Source organism: Equus przewalskii, chromosome 14 (assembly GCF_037783145.1).
Source record: "Equus przewalskii isolate Varuska chromosome 14, EquPr2, whole genome shotgun sequence".
Classification (NCBI taxonomy): Eukaryota; Metazoa; Chordata; class Mammalia; order Perissodactyla; family Equidae; genus Equus; species Equus przewalskii.
In genome coordinates this window covers 53,508,005-53,526,357 of record NC_091844.1, presented here as the reverse complement: position 1 = coordinate 53,526,357, position 18,353 = coordinate 53,508,005, and the positions used below count along the sequence as shown (strand labels likewise).

Below are 18,353 nucleotides of genomic sequence, written 5' to 3'. Positions count from 1 at the left end.
GAGTTTTAAATCACAAGGTAGGAATCCTTTGGTTTTGCGTTTCATGTTGAAACTCCAAACTCAAAGCCAGAATGAAAGACCTAAGTTAGTGCAAGAGTAAGGGAAGGGAAACTAATATTTGTTGAGCACCCATTATGTGCTTTCATATATTCTATCTCATTCAATTCTTTCTGGTGGTGCAATGCATCTATTGCTGTCTCTTTTTCACAGAGGAGGGCAATGATAGAGCACTCAGCCTCACTGGCTTGTAAGTGGTGGAGCCAGTCTTGGAACTCAGAGCTTTCTAGCTGCAAAGCCCAGCATTCTTTCTGCTGTACTACACCTGTTAAACTTAACCGGTTTGACATGCCTGTAGCTATTACGATTTTTCTAAAGCATGAGGAATTCTGTAATGATTATTGGTTTTATATTTCTATCTGTAAAATTGTACTTTACTTTGTAATGAATTTTGAACAGAAATAAGATTTTGACATTGTGATGAAATAAAATAGAGGCAACATACATTTTACTTTGATGTCAATATAATTACAGGTAACACGTTGACATGATTTGAGTGTTTGGTAGAACTATCCTTTACATGTCTTTACATGTGAATGCTATGCCTTAGTTAGTAAAGCTTATATAGGTCAAAGGGCCTAGTTATATGTATAATATGTGCCCTGCTCTCTTTCAGAAAGCATCTTCTTTTTAGGTTTCTGTTTTACAGTTTTGTTATGGTAAAATTAGTGTTCCATAAACTTTATGTTTAATTTTATAAGTTTTGTGATCCCTCCTTTCTGCTCCTTGAAGGTTCCTCCCTCCCCAGGAAACCACTGATTTACTTTTCCTCACTATATATTATTTTATATATTCTAGAGATTTTTTTCCTCTTTTTTTAATCGTGAAACGTTGATTTATAACATTACATTAATTTCAGGTGTACATCATTATATTTCGGCTTCTGTATAGCCTTTACCCCTTTTGTCCTCCCCCTGCCTTCCACTCTGGTAACCACCAATCTATTCTCTGTATCTATGTGTTTCTTTGTTGTTGTTGTTTTATCTTCCACATATGTGTGAAATCACATGGTAATTGTCTTTCTCCGTCTGACTTATTTCACTTAGCATAATACCCTCAAGGTCATCCACGTTATCACAAATGGCAAGATTTCATCTTTTTACGGCTGAGAAGTATTCCGTTGTGTGTCTATATCACGTCTTCTTTATCCATTCATCTGTTGATGGGCACTTTGGTTTTTTCCAAGTCTTGGCTATTGTGAATAATGCTTCAATGGGCATAGGGGTGCATATATCTTTTTGAATTACTGTTTTTGTGTTATTTGGATAAATACCCATAAGTGGAACAGCTGGATAATATTGTAGTTCTATTTTTAATTTTTTTGAGGAATCTCCATACTGTTTTCCATAATGGCTGCACCAATTTACATTCCTACTAGCAATTTCCTAGGGTTCTCTTTTCTCCACATCCTCTCCAATACTTGTTATTTCTTGTATTGTTAAAAATAACCATTGTGATGGGCGTGAGGTGAGTTTAAAATAAATGGAATCATTCAGTATGTCCTTTTTTTTAGTCAGTGTTCTTTGTCAGTAAAATTATTTTGAAATTCACCTATGTTGTTGCATCTATCAATAGTTCTTTCCTTTTTATTCCTGAGTTATTTCCTTTTTATTACTACTGTATCTGAATGTATGGACGTACCACAATTTGTTTATTCTTTCATCCATTGATGAACTTTTGGGTTGTTGCTAGTTTGAGGCTATTACAAATAAAGCTGTTATGAACATTTATGTACATATTAGATATATAGATATATGCTTTGTATGGATATACACTTTCACTTCTCTAGGGCAAATACCTAGGAGTAGAACAGCTAGATCATACAAAGGTGTATATTTAACTTTTTAAGGGACCTGCCAAACCATTTTCCAAAGTGGTGTACTATTTTATATTCCCATCAGTGGTGTTGGAGAATTCCATTTCCTCCACATCCTTGCCAACACTCGATATGGTCAGTCTTTTAAATTATAGCCATTCTACTAGGTATACAGTGGTAGCTCATTGGGGTTTTAATCTGAATTTCCTTAATGAATAATGATGTTGGGTATCTTTTCCTGTGCTTATTTGTCATTTATATATCTTCTTTGATGAAGCGTCTGTTCAAATGCTTTGCCCATTTTTTTTTATTGGATTGCTTGTTTTCTTATTATTGACATACTCTGAGGGTTCTATATATATTCTGGCTATAAGCTCTTTATCAGAGATATGATTTGCAAATGTTTTCTCCCAGCCTGTGGCTTGTCTTTCCATTCTCCTCATAGCATCTTTCAAAGATGTAGAAGTTTTTAATTTTGATAAAGTTCAATGCACCAATTTGTTCTTTTATGGATCATGCATTTTGTGTCATATCTAAGAAATCTTTGCTTAGCCCAAGGTTACAGAGATTTTCTCCTGTATTTTCATCTACACATTTCATAGTTTAGGCTTTACATTTATATTTGTGATTCATTTTGAGCTAATTTTTGAATATGGTGCAAGATATGGATAGAAGTTCTTTTTTTTTTTTTAATATGGACATCCAATTGTTAAAACACTATTTGTGGAAAATACTATCTTTTGTCCACCAACTTACCTCCATGTATTTAGATCTTATTTAATTTTTCTTATCTTCTGTCAGAATTATCTCTTTCATATTTTTATGCTATTGTAAATGGTATAGAATTGGAAATTCCAATTTTCAGGTTTTTTTGCTTATATGAAGAAATAAAACTGATTTCTGTATATTGATATTGTATCCCACAACCTTGCTAGACTCACTTATTATATCTAGTTGCTTTTTTGTATAGCCCATTGGATAGTCTACATAGATGATCATGTTGCCTGCTAATAAAGACAATTTTACATCTTCTTTTTCAATCTGGATGCCTTTTCTTTTTTTTCTTGCCTTATTACTGTGGCTAGAATCTCCAGTGCAATGTTGAATAGGAAACATCCTTTTCTTGTTCCTGAAGTTAGGGAGAAAGCATGTAATCTTTCACCATTAAGTACGATAGTAGCTGTAGGTTTTTCACAGATAATCTTTTTGAGGTTCAGGAGGTTCCCTTGAATTCTTAGGTTGCTGAGAGTTTTATCAGGAATAGATGTTGGACTTTGTCATTGCATTTTCTGCATTTATTGAGATGATCAGATGTTTTTTCTTTTGTAGTTTGTTGATATGGTGAATTATATTGATCAATTTTCAAATATTAAACCAACCTTCTTGTATTCCTAGGCTAGACCTCACTTGATCATGATATGTTGTCATGTATATATTATAAACAACTTTTATATTCCTTATTATCCTCTTAGTACTGTAGAATCTGTAGTGATGCTGCCTCTCTCATTCATGATATTGGTGATTTATGTCTTCTCCCTTTTTTTCCTGATCACTCTGGCTAGAGGTTTATCAGTTTCACTGATCTTCTCAACAAACCAGTGTTGGTTTCATTGATTTTTCTCTATTATTTTTCTGTTTGCTATTTCATTCATTTCTTTTTTTTTTTAATGAGGTAACGTGGTATAACGCTATTTAGATTTCAGAGGTATATCATTATAATTTGACTTCTGTATACATTACATTGTGTTCACTACCAAAAGTCTAGTTTCCATCCATCACCGTACAAATGACCCCCTATACCCATTTTGCCTTCCTTCCAGCCCCCTTACCCTCTAGTAACCACCAATCTGTTTTCTGTACCTATGTGTCTGTTTGTTTGTTGTATCTTCCACATATGAGTGAAATTGTATGTGTTCTAATCTTTACTTCCTTTCTTCTGATTATGTGGGTTTAACTTAGTCTTCTTTTTTTGTTTATTTAGCGAATTTTCTGTCTTTTCTAATATTGGCATTTAGTGGTATTAATTTCGCTCCAAGTGCTGCTTTAGTGGTATCCCACAAATTTTGATACATTGTAATTTCATTTTCATTCAATTAAAAATACTCTTCAATATTTGTTTTGATTTCTTCTTTGGACCCTAGGTTATTTATAAGTGTATCATTTATATACACTTATTTGGAGATGTTATAGAGAATATTGATTTCTAATTTGTTATTGATTTTTAATCTAATTCCATCATGGTCAGGGAACATATTTTTTGTTATGACTGGAATCCTTTTCAATTTGTTGAGACTTAAATTATGACCCAGAATAGATATATCTTGGTAAATGTTCCTTATCTATTTGAAAAGAGTGTATTTTCTGCTTTTGTTGGGTGGAGTGTTTTATAAATGCCAATTAAGTCAAGTTGGCTAACAGTGTTTTTAAAGTCATCTATAGCCTTGCTTATTTTCTATTTGTTCAATTAAATCATTGAAAGGAATATTGAAACCTCTGACTATAATTGTGGTTTTGTCTGTTTTCTTATAGTTCTACCCATTTTGGCTTCAGGTATTCAAAGCTCTTGTTATTTGGTACATAAACATTTAGAATTGTTTTGTCTGTTTCTTGAATTGACTCTTTAATGTTATTAAGTGATCCTCTTTACACCCAATAATGTTCTTTGCTCTGAAATCTACTATGTCTGATATAAAAGAAAGCTACTCAGGCTTTCTTTTTAATAGCAACACTATATCTTTTTTCATCTTTTTACTTTTAACCTATTTGTGGCTTTATATTTAGAATACATTTATTGTAAGCCACATGTAGACACACATATACTTGGGTCTAGTATTTTATCCCATCTGACACTCTCTACCTTTCAACTGGGGTAGTAGACCATTTTCATTTAGTATAAGTATTAATATGGTTAGATTTAAATTTGTCATTTTGTTTTTTGTTTTCTGTTTGTCCCATCTATTCTTTGTTCTTATTTTCATCTTTTTCTGCCTTCCTTTGGATTAAATGAGTATTTTAAAATTATTCTATTTTATCTCCTTTGTTGACTTATTAGCTGTAACTTTTTGTTTTGTTATTTTAGAGGTTGCGTTAGTTTTTATAGTATACATCTTTAACTTATCACAATCTATCCCCAAATGATATACCATTTCATCTATACTATAAAAACCTTATAGTAGTGTGCTTCCATTTCTCCCATCCCAGTATTTACACTATTGTTGTCCTATATTTTATTTATGCATATGTTATAAATTCCACAATACTTGTTATTTGGTTAACTAGTCAATTATATTTTAAAAGAGAATAAAATAATAAGAAAAAAACCTTATACATTTACCCACGTAGTTAGAATTTCTGGTTCTCATCATTTCTTTCTATAGATCTATATTTCCATCTGGTATGAATTTTCTTCTGTCTGAAGAACTTCCTTTAGATTTCTTGAGTGCAGATCTGCTGATTAATTCTTTCAGCTTTTATATGTTTGAAAACATGTATTTTACATTCCTTTTTTGAAAAAAATGTATTTTAACTGGCTATACTATTCTAGGTTGACAATTTTTTCCCTTTCAGTACTTTAAAGATGTCACTCCACTGTTTTCTGATTTGCATATTCCTGACAAGGAATATGCTGTCCTTCTTATCTTTATTTGTATATACTGTTTTTTTAATCTGGATACATTTCAGATTTTGTTTTTATCACTGATTTTGGGTAATTTGGTTAGATTATTATGTGCCACGTTTCTTGTGCTTGGAGTTTGTTGACATTTTTTGATGTCAGTTAAGAGTGAAAAATTTTAGCCATTGTTTCTTCAAAAATTTTTTCTGCTTCCCATTCTCTTCTATCCTTTGGGAATTCCAATTACACCACTTAAATTTGCCTCACAGCTCACACACTGACTTTTTAAATATATCTTTATTCTTTTTTTTTCCTCTGTGTATTTCATTTTGGATAGTTTCTATTGCTTTATCTTCAAGTACACTAATTTTCTCTTCTGCAATGTCTAATCTGCTGTTAATCCCATCCAATGTATTTTTCCTCTTAGATATTGTAGTTTTCATCTTTAGAAGTTTGATTTGGGGCTTTAAAAATATCTTCCATATCTCTACTCAACTTTTTTTTTTTTGAGGAAGATTAGCCCTGAGGTAACATCTGCCGCCAATCCTCCTCTTTTTGCTGAGGAAGACTGGCCCTGAGCTAACATCGGTGCCCATCTTCCTCTACTTTATATGTGGGGCGCCTGCCACAGGATGGCTTGATGTTGAGCATAGGTCCACACCCGGGACCCGAACCAGCAAACCTCAGGTCATCGAACTGGAACGTGCAAACTTAACCACTGTGCTACTAGGCCAACCCCTCTACTCAACTTTTTAAATATAGTGAATACCACCATGATAACTATTTTAATGCCCTTGTCTGTTAATTCTAACATCTGTGTCAGTTTTAGATTGAGTGCAATTATTTGATTTGTCTCCTCATTATGGGTTTTATTATTTCAATTCTTTGCATGTCTGATAATATTTGATTGTATGCCAGGCATTTTGAGTTTTACCTTGTTAGGATATTAATGTTTAGTATTCCTGTAATTGTTTTTGAGTTTTGTTCTAGGACACAGTTATTTGGAAATAGTTTGATCCTTTTGGGTCTTACTTTTAAGATTTGTTAGGCAGAACCAGAGCAGCATTTAGTCTAGGGCTAATTATTCCCCACTACTAAGACAAGATCCATATGAGTACTCTACCCAGTGCCCTGTGAATTATGAGGTTTTCTAGACTGGCTGGGGGCAACAGGCACCATTCCTGGCCCTATGTGAGCACTGGCTCTTTCCCCTCCAATCCTGTCAGATGGTTCTTTCCCCAACCTCAAGTAGTTTCATCATACACAGGCACCAGTTGGTACTCTGCAGAATACCCTAGGGGGACTATCCGCAGATCTTTGGAGTTCTCTCTCTGTGCAGCACTGTCCTATCTGGTACTCTATACTGGGAACTCTAACTGCTTTGGTTTCCTCAGACTCTCAGCTCCATCTCCTTAGCTCAGGAGTCCACCTCAGTTCTCCCTCCCTGTGCTGTGGCCTGAAAACTCTCCCAAGGCAGTAAGCCGGGGTAATTATGGTCACACTTAATTTTTTCCCCCTCTCTCAAGGATTACTGTCCTTTGTTGCTGTTTTTCAGTGTCTTAAAAACTATTGTCATATATATTTTGTCTAGTTGTTTTGGTTGTTTCAGGCAATAGGGTAAATGAAGTCCTTGTTACTCTATCTTTGCAAAAAGCAGAAATCCTCAGAAAGCATTTTGACTGGCCTCCATAGCTAGTTAATCTACACACTGTATTCAGAGAACAGCTTAATTAGGAAACTTTGTTTCTTGAGTGCCTTCTGTGTGCCAGGCACTATGCTAAGTATATTCATACACAATCCATTCATATAACATATTTATTGAGCAGCTATTATGTGTCAGGAACTATTCTAGGCAATGAAAATACATCATGGTACAAAACAAATTTTTAAAAAATCTCTGTTCCTATGGTGCTTATGTTATACTAGAGAAAGAGAGAATAAACAAAATTAATAATGTAGTTATATAACACATTAAAGGGTAATAACTGCTATAAAAAATAAAGAGCAGGATAAGGGGGTTCAGGAGTCTGGAGTGGAAACTAATGATTGCAATTTTAAAGGGAATGGTCAGTGTAGGCCTTTCTCAGAAGGTAAGACATTTGAATAAAGACTTGAAGGAGGCAAGAGAACAAGCCATAGGGATATCTGGAGGGATATCTGTATGAACTCAGAGGAAGCAGCCAATATAAAGGGCATAAGGCAGAAGCATGTCTGGTATATTCAAGAAATCGTAAGGAGGCCAGTATTGCTAAAGCAAAGAGAGCAGGGAGGGAGTGATAGGAGATGAAGTCCACGTGGTAACTGGATTGCATAGGGTCATATCAGTCATTGTAGTGACTTTGACTTTTACTCTGCATGAAGAGAGGAACCGTTACAAGGTAGTAAGTAGGAGAGGCTCATGATTTGATATATGCTTTAAGAGGATCATTCCAGCTACTCTCTTGAGCAGAGATTGTAGAGTGATGGGTGGAAGGAGGGAGACCAATTAGGAGACTATGCAATAATTCAGATGAGAGATGATAGTAGTTTAGACCACGATAGGAGCAATGGAAATAAAGAGAAGTTGGATTTTGACATATTTAGAAGGAAGAACTAATTGTATTTCCTGCATATCCAATGTGGGGTGTAAAAGAAAAAGAAGAGTCAAGGATGTATTCAAGGTTTTTGGCTGAGCAACTGGAAAGATGGAATTTATAAGATGAGAAAGACTGTGAATTAAGTGAATTTGGGGAAGGAGGATGAGGAATTCAATAATGGACATGTTGAGTTTGAGATATCCATTAGATATCCAAGTGGAAATATTAAATAGGAAGTTGGATATATGAATCTGTAGTTCGTGGATGAGGTCCAGGCTGATAGGTCAAGTAAGATGAAGACTAAGAACTGATGCGAATTTAGCAATGTGGAATCCTTTGATGAGTTTGACAAGGGCATTTTTGGTGGAACACTGGGGATGAAAGCCTGACTGGAATTGATTTAAGGAGAATGGGAGGAAAGGAATTGAAAAAAGAGAGTTTCAACAACTTTTTCAGAGTTTTGCTGCAGAAGAAGAGGAGGGAAATGGAGCAATAACCAGAGGGGAAGGTAGAGTCAAAAGAGGATATTTTAAGAGAGGGAAAATAACTGCATGTTTGGATATTTACGGAAATAACTTAGTAAAGAGGAAAGAGCTGATAACGTAGGACAGAGACGAGAGACTTGCCAGAGCCCTAGAATAGACACAAGGGGATGGATCTAGTGTTATTAGAGGAGATACCGGCTTTAGATAGGAGTGTGGCTAATTCATCTATGATAACAGGCAGGAAGGAAGAGTATTTATGTACAGATGCTGTTAGGAGTATAAGTGTGGTGGAAGTTCTCATCTGATTGCTGTAATTTTGACAGTAGAGTAGGAAGCAAGGTCATCAGCTGAAGATGAGGGAGGAAGTTTTCGAATTTTTAAAACAGAGAAAGTAGTGCAAAATAACGACCTAGGAGAGTAAATGGACAAGGGAAACATAAGTATAACTGCCAGACATCATTAAGAGTCCACTTGAGGTTTATGGTCATGAATTTAAAGCGAAGCCAGTCAAGATGCTTGCGTGCTTTCTCCAGCCACATTCAGGTGCACAGGTGCAGTCTCAGAGCAGGCAGAGAGCTGGATTGAACAAATGTGAGGAAGTAAGAAAGGGATGGGGGTGAGGGCTTGTGCAAGGGAGTAGTTAAAATGATTGGCTATGGGATCTAAGCTGGGCAAGGAGGGAAGAGAAACATTAGGGAAGGGGGACAGTGACATGGTGATAGGATCAGCAGATTGTAGGCCAGTGGGATTGAAGAATGGTTGGAATTAGAATACTGTCTAGAGGGAGTGAGCTGTGAAAGATAGAGGGGCTCGTCAGAGAGTGGGTCAGGGTTGCAGCTATTGATAAAGACAAGTTCTGGAGCACTGTTGCTCATGAATAGCACTTGGACTGGAGTCTGTGAACTGTATGCTACTGATCTGCAGTGAAGTACATTCAGAAAGTGACAGTAAGTGTTTAGAAAAACTGCTGTGACACCCAAGCATCTCATCAGCAGACTTGTATTCTAACGTCTTTGCGTTTTTAATTTCACTTGTCTATTAATTTGTTATTATATTTTACAAAAGTATCAGATAGGATATAAACAGATAGGATATAAACAACAAATAAATCTGGTCCTTCCCCACAAGGGAAGCACTGCTCTAGTGTGCATGACCATCATGTGAGTGTCAGAGGAGGGGGGAGGGCAAGATCATTGGAAGAGAGGAGTTGGAAGGACCAGCTCCTTGAATATTGAAGTCACCATCATCTTAGTCTTCCAAGATAGATGGCTGCCTGATTTCACAACTCCCAGGGCCACCATTCTCATTGTATGCTATGTGAACAACACAACTCCAGAATACAGCGTGAATAGCGTTCTTAGAGTATTCAAGAAGGTGGCCATTGTTATACCCTTTTTACAGATGAGAAAACAAACTCAGAGAGGTTAAATAATTGCCAAAGTTCACACAGCTAGTAAAGAAAGAAACCAGTACTTGAACCTAGATGTGTCTGTCATGCCAAAGCTGGACTCAGTCCATACACCCCTCCCTCTTTGTCACATGCTTATGGTTAGGGGGACAGCAAACCATAAGCCTCGTGAGAATTGGGGGAAAATGCCTTTTGGGAATGTTGTGGTCCATGTGGCCAAGCCAAGCATTTCAGTTTCCTTTAGAATCACAACTTATTACATCTGCTGTGGTGATCCACAGCCAATTTCTGGCTAGGTCCCTGTCTCTCCAAGAGGCTGAAGTACCTCAAGAATCCAATATCCAGTATCCATCACAGGATTTCCTGCACTTTCTGTTCTTGTGCTTTAGTAATTACACATGTATTAGAAGCATCTTCTGAAAAATGGTTCATGGAATGATAAGATTATGAGTAATTTTAATACTTTTCTCTTTTTCCCAAAATTTGTGTAATTGATACGTTACTTTTATGATCTGAGAAAGTCTAGCATAGATCTATATTTTAAACCATCTTGTTCGTATAGAAACTCTCTAAGACTCTTAGGTCTCTGAGGGCAACAGGCCCACTCTCCCACTGAGCCTGAGTCCCAGCTGCACTAGAAGCTTCAGCATTTCTGGAAAAGTTGGTGTTGGTTATTTACCACTCTCTCCAGGGGCATGGAGATTCTGAGGGGTCAATTCAAAAATGAAGTAAGCTTTAATCCCTTAGGAGTTTCCTAGTTTCTTCTGTCTCTTGGCTCTCCAGTGGGCCTAGGCAAGTACAACAACACTAGAGTTAATTTATACAACTCATCCACATGTCACAGGATCTGGGAGCACAGAGGTCACCCACTTCTGGAGAGCCCTCCCTGGGGCTCCGAGTCTGTATGCTTATGCAACACATAGGACAAGGCATTCAAATTACGAGTTTGTGTGTCTGTGTGGCCTGCTAGGCTGCCTCCACGAAGACACAGCCTGTGGCACAGCACAGGGCCTGACACATAGTAGGTGCTCAGTAAGAATGAGTTGAATGAGTGAATGAACGACTGATGCTCAATCTGTATAGGTATTTTCATGGTGATGTGTTTATCTTTTCTACCTTAAGAAATTCACCAGCAGTGACGTATGTTAATGTATATGAAAAGAACTTTTGGACTTACTGAAAGACTTATTTTTATATTCAAACATATGACTTTTCACCCAGGGAAGATCTAGGAGAAATAAAGAACCTACCAAGATAAGCAAATATAACAGGACAGGGGGGGATAGGCTCACACAGTTTAGTTTTAAATAATAATCAAAACAGAAAATAGGAGCAGAATTTTACTTTGAAAAATAGTACTGCAAATCACAGTTTTGATGTGGTGGAGAGAGGAATCATTAAAATACTTTAATCTGGTAAAATGGTAATCATCACAGTTATTAATTGAGAATAACTTAAAATCTCTAGTTGGCTTCATAAGCATAATTAGAATTTTCAAATGTTATTAATTATTGTTGTTAATTTGAAGTTTAAAACCTGATCCTCTTTTGGAAAGTAAGTATCAGGCTGGGTGAATTTTAAAATGTGCCTGAAAACTGAGAACTACGAAATGAAAGTTGGCTTTTCTTTCTTTTCCTGATGGCAAATTGCTCATTTCATCAATATGAAATCCTACTGACATGCCAGGTAAGGAAGATATACAATATGTTTCACTTGATTTATTTTTATAAATTTGTATTCCAGTCAGACGGGAAATACTTTGATTTCAATATGTACCTCATTGATGTTAAGAGTCTAGACTCATTCTAATGACTATGGTAAAGAGAAGGTATTTTCCCCTGGTTTGTCTACAAAAACCTGTAAGAACTAGCAAAAGCTTAACTATTGTGTTTAAATAGAGAATTCTTCCTCTTCTAGATTTGAAGACTAAATAAAATAAAGAACAGACAGTTACATCCCTAGTTTTTTTTTATTATACCTTTTGAAATAATTTGTATATACCTTTTAAATAATTTCAAGTGCCACAAAAAAATAATCTTAATAGCTCAAAATCAAAAGTTAAAAAAAAAACCTAAGTATAATTTTTAAAATCTTTTTCTCCTCAAGCGTTTTACGATGGGATAATGAGACAGATGTCTCTCAACTGGAAGGACATTTTGACATTGTTATGTGTGCTGACTGGTAAGTACATAAAAATCGTAAAACTCCTGTTAGAAAAAATAGCTTTGCTGGAGTAATTGGGCTGTGCTGCTTTGCTGACGGCTAAGCAAAGTCAACAAATGAAGCACAAAGCCACCTTAACCTCAACAAATTAATATTCATCTCCATGTGACAGTTATAAGGTGGTCTTCTATCACACAGTAACTTCTACCACATTATTTCCCAAAGATTGATTTTGAGAAGCATTTCCATTTTCTGGAATTGCCTCTGTTTCATGCTTGACGTATCAGTAAATGGACGACTTAGGCAAATTGCAAATAATTATGGCTGGGAGAGGAATAGTCTGGAGAAAAAGGAGTTTATCAACACAAACAGCTCAATTAGCTTACTTCTTAGGAGAGCTGACTGTTGATATAAGGGAATAAATATACGTGTACACACACATATACACTCCAGCAAATAAACTTATCTATGAAATATCTTTAGGGAAATAGCTTTTCTTAATATGTATGTTTGCTATCTAATATTTTCAGTGTATTCAATTATGATATTTAATTATACATAAAACAGGAATTATAAAGTTACATTTTATTGTTATGCAAATAATAATATTAAAATCTCTGTCAGGTGCCTGCTTTTTAAAAATAATTTACGTTAGATATTTTGTCTTCTCTTTTAGCCCAACCTACTTATTGTTAATCAAAGTCTGATCCTAAGTTACAGGATAAATATGTATCAAACCTTAATAATTATTTCAGCTAATCTTATGTCTTTTCTTCATGAGTGTTGAATAATAATTATTTTGGCATATGGGAAACATTGACAATTCACAAGTATTTTCCCTGTTAAGAGTAAGATGTTATTTGTAGTTTTATCATGATGATTTTTTTTATGACACTTTAGATTTGAAAACACAACAAGTTCAAATTCTGAGGAAGCTCTATTATATTAATAAAACTAATCATAAGATCCAGATCCCAGAGAAGACTTTCCCTGTGGGAGAATTGAATGAATGGAATGAAATTTTCAAGAAGTCTTTTTTATTGTTATTATTACTTAATAAGATTTTTCAATGGGTAACTTTTCTACCTAAGTCATGGAATTAGATTTGCTTTTTTTTCTCCTGAAGAATACTTTTCAGTGAAAAATAAATATTTTTTTCTATTTTTAGCTGAGCTTTTCTAGTTTTCCATGGCCTTTTAGTCTCTTTGCACCCAATTTCAGAAAACCTTGTTCCAAAAAAGGGAGAAACAGATTTCTGACTAATCATTGATATTGTGTCTCAATGTTACATCCTTCATCTAATCAAAAATAAGGAGCTAAAACCTCACCATATGATTTGAGCAAGTAATTTAGTAAATGCCTTTCCTCACCAAATATGAGAAAGGATCCTCCAGGTTTCATTGCACAGATGAAGATAATGCTGGCAGGATTAGATCAGATTAAGCATGAAAGTCAGATCAGACAGCAGCTGAAAGAGGGAAGGAGGGCAGTGTCTTCTTGGAGGTTTAGACGAGGGTCGCACATGGATGGGCTCTGATTATGTGGGGAAAGTCAGGTTTGGTCAAGAGATTTAGAGTTAAATTTGTCCTTCACACAAATATCAAAACAGCCTGGCTTTGTCATGCCCTGTGTTATGGACACTCACACCATGTCATCCTATTTGTACCAGAGAGACAAGCAGGGGAAGTAAGATTTAAGCTCTTTTCTGATTAATGTTCTCAGGTTAAAAATAGCCACACAACATGTTTGAAAAATAGTCTTTTTTCCCTAGCCAACAACAGGGTCACATACAACTGATATACATAGTGCATATTCAGTTAAGGCTTTCATTACAAACACATAACATAATACAATGTTACATGTACACACACACACCGTATACATACACACAGTTAGTAGCTATGGGAGAATTTGTGGATTCAAATGAACTGAATACACCAAGTTTTATTTTATAAATGGCTTTCTATGTATGAATTGCTAAGGTTTTTTTCCCCTGATGTTCTAAGTGCCAGAACATCAGCCTGTTTATAATTTCCCATTTGTAAATGTGAAACATTAAACTACTCTCACTGTGATGCTGACATTACTTCCAAAAGAATGGTTTGGTAATGGTCTCTCTTCACATTCACAGGGAAGGGTAAGCTGCTTAGAAACTTAGAAAGTAGAGTGATGTTTATAATAAGCATGTTGTGCTTATGGCACTGAAGCACAGGGCTCCATGAGTTCTTTATGTCCTGTTGGTTTGGTGTTTCTCTGTCAGAGTTATTACATGGATGCTGCTTCTAGGGGCAGGCAGGCAGACCATGCTGCCTTTTTTTTTTTTTTTAGAATGTCACGGAGGAGGAAAAGAAAGCTCTCTTTAGACACCACCTCCAAGATGAAACCCAAAATACTCAGTGCCAGAAATTGGTGCCACACATAAATAGATCACATTAAGTCTCACACCATCCCTTAGTCATTGTCAGTCAATGAGATCTGGATTAGGCCACAGGAATATGAAGCAAGAGTCGGAGTTCAAATATTAGGTGCATGGATTAAATTCTTATTGAAGCATTTCCAGCAAGGGTGGCATTGTCTGATTCTCTGAATAGCTAACCAGTGGTACTGCTTGATCCCATTTACATGAAAACAAGCTCTATTCACAAACCTATTCCAAACCCACATTGTGGTTCAAGTAAAATGCACATGATTACAACGAGCTGTGATATGTTTATGTTCTTCAATCATTCATATATTCATATATTTACATTCAAACATTCATAAACCTGTGGGCAATGGGGGAAATAACTTATTTTCCAGAAGAGACAGTCTCTTAGTTCACTTCTAAATTTAGTAGCTCAACTAGATTATAAAATAAAGAGGCAAACTGTAAAAGCTAGTCATTATTTCACCAGCTAGTCATTAATTCAGCATTTTTGACAATGAAATATAGTTTCATGGTTCAACAGTTCCTAAATAACTTGTAAAATGTCAACTTTGAAATAAACGGAAGGAAAAATCGAGGTACAAGCACACCTGCAAAAGGATGCTGTTGACAAATATCAAAATGTTAGAATATTTAACCACAGGTGTAGAAAAAACCCTGCATATTAAGTTGCTGGTTGACTTGTTTAATCTTGACTTTAATTTTAGAGTTCCTTTCTGCTGGGATGCAGTCTGGCCTGGTCCTTGCTGAGTTTAAAATAGCAAGTGATTGTTAATTTTAAGCCTGCCTTTCCAGACTCTTGTTCCATCACAATAATCTAAGAGTCTGGAAGTAAGATGTTTTTTATCCAATGAACGCTTTCATTCAGTGTTTGATGGCTTTCCAGTTTATTGTAGCTCTGCAAAAATAAAAACGATTCTGTACATTTGGATTCTCTAAAGGCTTGGAAAGCAAGTCTGAAATGCCACCCATAGCCTGACTCATAGAATTGGGTGTGCAGGACAGTCAGCTCCATGTCTGCATACTGGCAGCCGGAGACTTTGGGAAGAAATGGGGGAAGGTACAACAGCACCTCACTTGCTCTCTTAGCATTTTTACACTAACTGTATACGGTGAGTTGTTTCTATTTTCTCTCATTTTTACTTTAAATGATGAAAAAAGTTTGGTTTTAAAGGCGTTTTGGTGAAAAAATTTTTTTTTCCTCAAAATAGGCTCTAGAATTTGTTTTCTTCCAGTTGCTGTGATCAGGAATAGTTCTAAATCACAACTCGCAGATCTTTACACCTAAAAAGATCTTTAACCCAAATATAGTCAGCCCTTTCACCTCACACCTCAGGAAACTCAGCTCCAAAGAAGACATACAAATTGCCAAAGATCTCTCAACCTCCCGGGGTAGAGCCGAGTGAGACCAGAAGATGCCATCAGTCCCAGCTCCCCCAACAATCGGTTGAGAAATACTGATAGAGGCCATTCTTCTGCTGAAAGTTAACTCTAAAACAGTCAATTTAACTTAGCATGTTTCACCTTGTAAATTACATAGAGGTCTTTCTTTCTGTGGATACTGATAGAGAAGTGTCTCCTTGTTCTCAGCACTAATTAATTTCTCTATGAGAGGAGTTGTAGATGCTCTGTGTTCTGCATAAAACTCTGATTCAGAGAGAGGTGATGAAAATGGTCCAGCACCTTTCCTTTGTCACAAAATCTGTGATTCAGATCAAGGAAACGAAGCAGGTGTTGATCCCACAAGTGAATTCTATAGAGGAGTGTGTGTGTGTGTGTGTGTGTGTGTGTGTTTAAGGGCCAAACTAGCCTGTCAATGTATTTTGATCAGTAACTGCTGAAGGGAGAGTTGAAATGGTATCTCCATCCCAATCACTGACCCACTCAGCCTTTTTTAATAGATCCACTTAAGCTACTGCTGTTCTCTGAGCCCATTAGGACTTATTTAAGGGGTGAATTTTCAGGAGATTATACATCACTCTGAGTAAAGTACATTAAAATTGCTCATATGACGTACCCTACAAAGCATTATAAATTCTGCTTCAGAGCTAAGTAGAAAGGTGAGCTTGCTTGGAATAAAAACCTATTAGGGAACTACAAGAATTACTTTTGGGAAATTTGATTTGGAGTGATGAGTAGACAACATCACTTTTCAAATAGCTGTTTGGAATGTGTGCTGTGCGTTAAGCTGCATTTTCTAGTGAGTTGTGATATTAATATCTTTGTCACCATTACCAACATTAAGTAGAAATAGTACTTTATAAGGTTATGTTTTAAGCTCAGCTTTTAAGGTGCTGTTTATTTATTTCGAACAATCCTACCAGCTCTTAGGATGCATAGGTATAAACCGAGAACGGGTTTTTGCTTAATGCTTTGTATCCCAACCAGCCAGGTCTCCTATAGGCCTGAGTAACCAACAGAGATATTTTCCCACAGTGATAGTCTCTTAAAAAACAAAAACAGAATGCTTAATTATTATAACTTAAGATATAACCTCACTAAAGAATAAGGTACAGTATATAGTCCTGAAGAAAAAATTTTAAAACACTTAGATACAATTTGATTCCTTTCTTATCAATCCTTAATGGCTATTAATTTCTGATTAATATGACTTAAAGGCAAATGTTTGTAGCTTTTGAATTAGATACATTCTTTGCTCTAAGATTTGAGTGCATGGTTTTATGGAACAGTAAGAAAATTTTCCCATGGGTAATATAATCAGGTTATCCTGATTGATGGATGGAATGGGATAAGGTAGCCATTCCAGAAATGATCCCCAGCTCATCTTAAGAGGATTCTTTTTCCATTTCTCAAAGCATCATTTTATAGAATAAACTTCCACTAAGCATGTCATGGTGAAACCCAAGCACTGACTTCTTGGAACTTCTTATAAACTACTCTCTTGACAACTCTTTCTCAAATGAGAGAATTGGAAGAGAACCTAGTCTGGTGAAATATCCTACCTAAATGTTGATTCCTCCTTAACAATACCAGTAAAGGAGTGTGTACAACCTTTTAGAGTCATTGAAACTAACACCCCATATGAGCTCCTCAATTTCAAGGACTGTGTTGATCTGCCAGTCAGCTAGTAAGCAAATATTTATTGAGTACCTTCATGTATGTATGCTCTGCTAGAACTGGTGATGAATAATGAATACAGACTGGAAACTCCTTGAGGATGGGAACTTTGTCTTATTCAGAGCTTATCTCCAATGCCTGAAACAGCCCCTAGGATATAGCAGGTGATCAATGAATATTTGCCAAATAGCATATATTAATTTGATGCCCACCACAGCCACATAGGTGGGCCTTCATTGACGAGGAAACTGAGGCCTCATGTGAAGTGTCTTGCCCAAGGTCACACTGCAGAAAGATCAGAGTGAGAGCTCTAGTAAACCTGGAACTGCACTCCGCCCTTGCCTGAAGTGTGGCTCCACACAGCAGACCTCCTCCTGACAGCTGATACTCACTCTTAGCTTGGAGAAGGATGAGGCAGGGCCCTAGAGTAGGTGGTACTTACTCATGCTGTGTGAGGAGCAGGGAGGCCAAATGAGGGACCCACACCAAACTGCAGCAGGAGAAATGAGAGTAGGGGGCTTCACGTACGCCCCTCGTGAGACAGCTGATGCACAAGGCTGCCAGGTGTTCTAGCCTGCAAGTCCCAGATAACGAAACTCTGTCTCAAGCTTCCAAGATAAGACTTGGTGAAGACAGGGTCAGACTGACCCAGCCAAAGGGGTGACAGAGCAACAACAGAAATTCTCAAAAGACCAGAGGAGAAAAATGAAAAATCACAGTGAACTGGAAAAA

At 36.3% G+C, this 18,353-nt stretch overlaps 1 protein-coding gene across 5 annotated transcripts in view; it reads left to right on the top strand.

Moving 5' to 3' along the window:
- Window positions 1–18,353, top strand: part of CAMKMT (calmodulin-lysine N-methyltransferase) — a 371,890-nt gene that overhangs the window by 336,121 nt on the left and 17,416 nt on the right. For all 5 annotated transcript variants that reach the window (XM_070572774.1, XM_070572778.1, XM_070572777.1 and 2 more), the window contains one exon: window positions 12,062–12,136. In XM_070572774.1, the coding sequence (XP_070428875.1) occupies window positions 12,062–12,136 (75 nt within the window). The remainder of the gene's footprint in view (window positions 1–12,061; window positions 12,137–18,353) is intronic.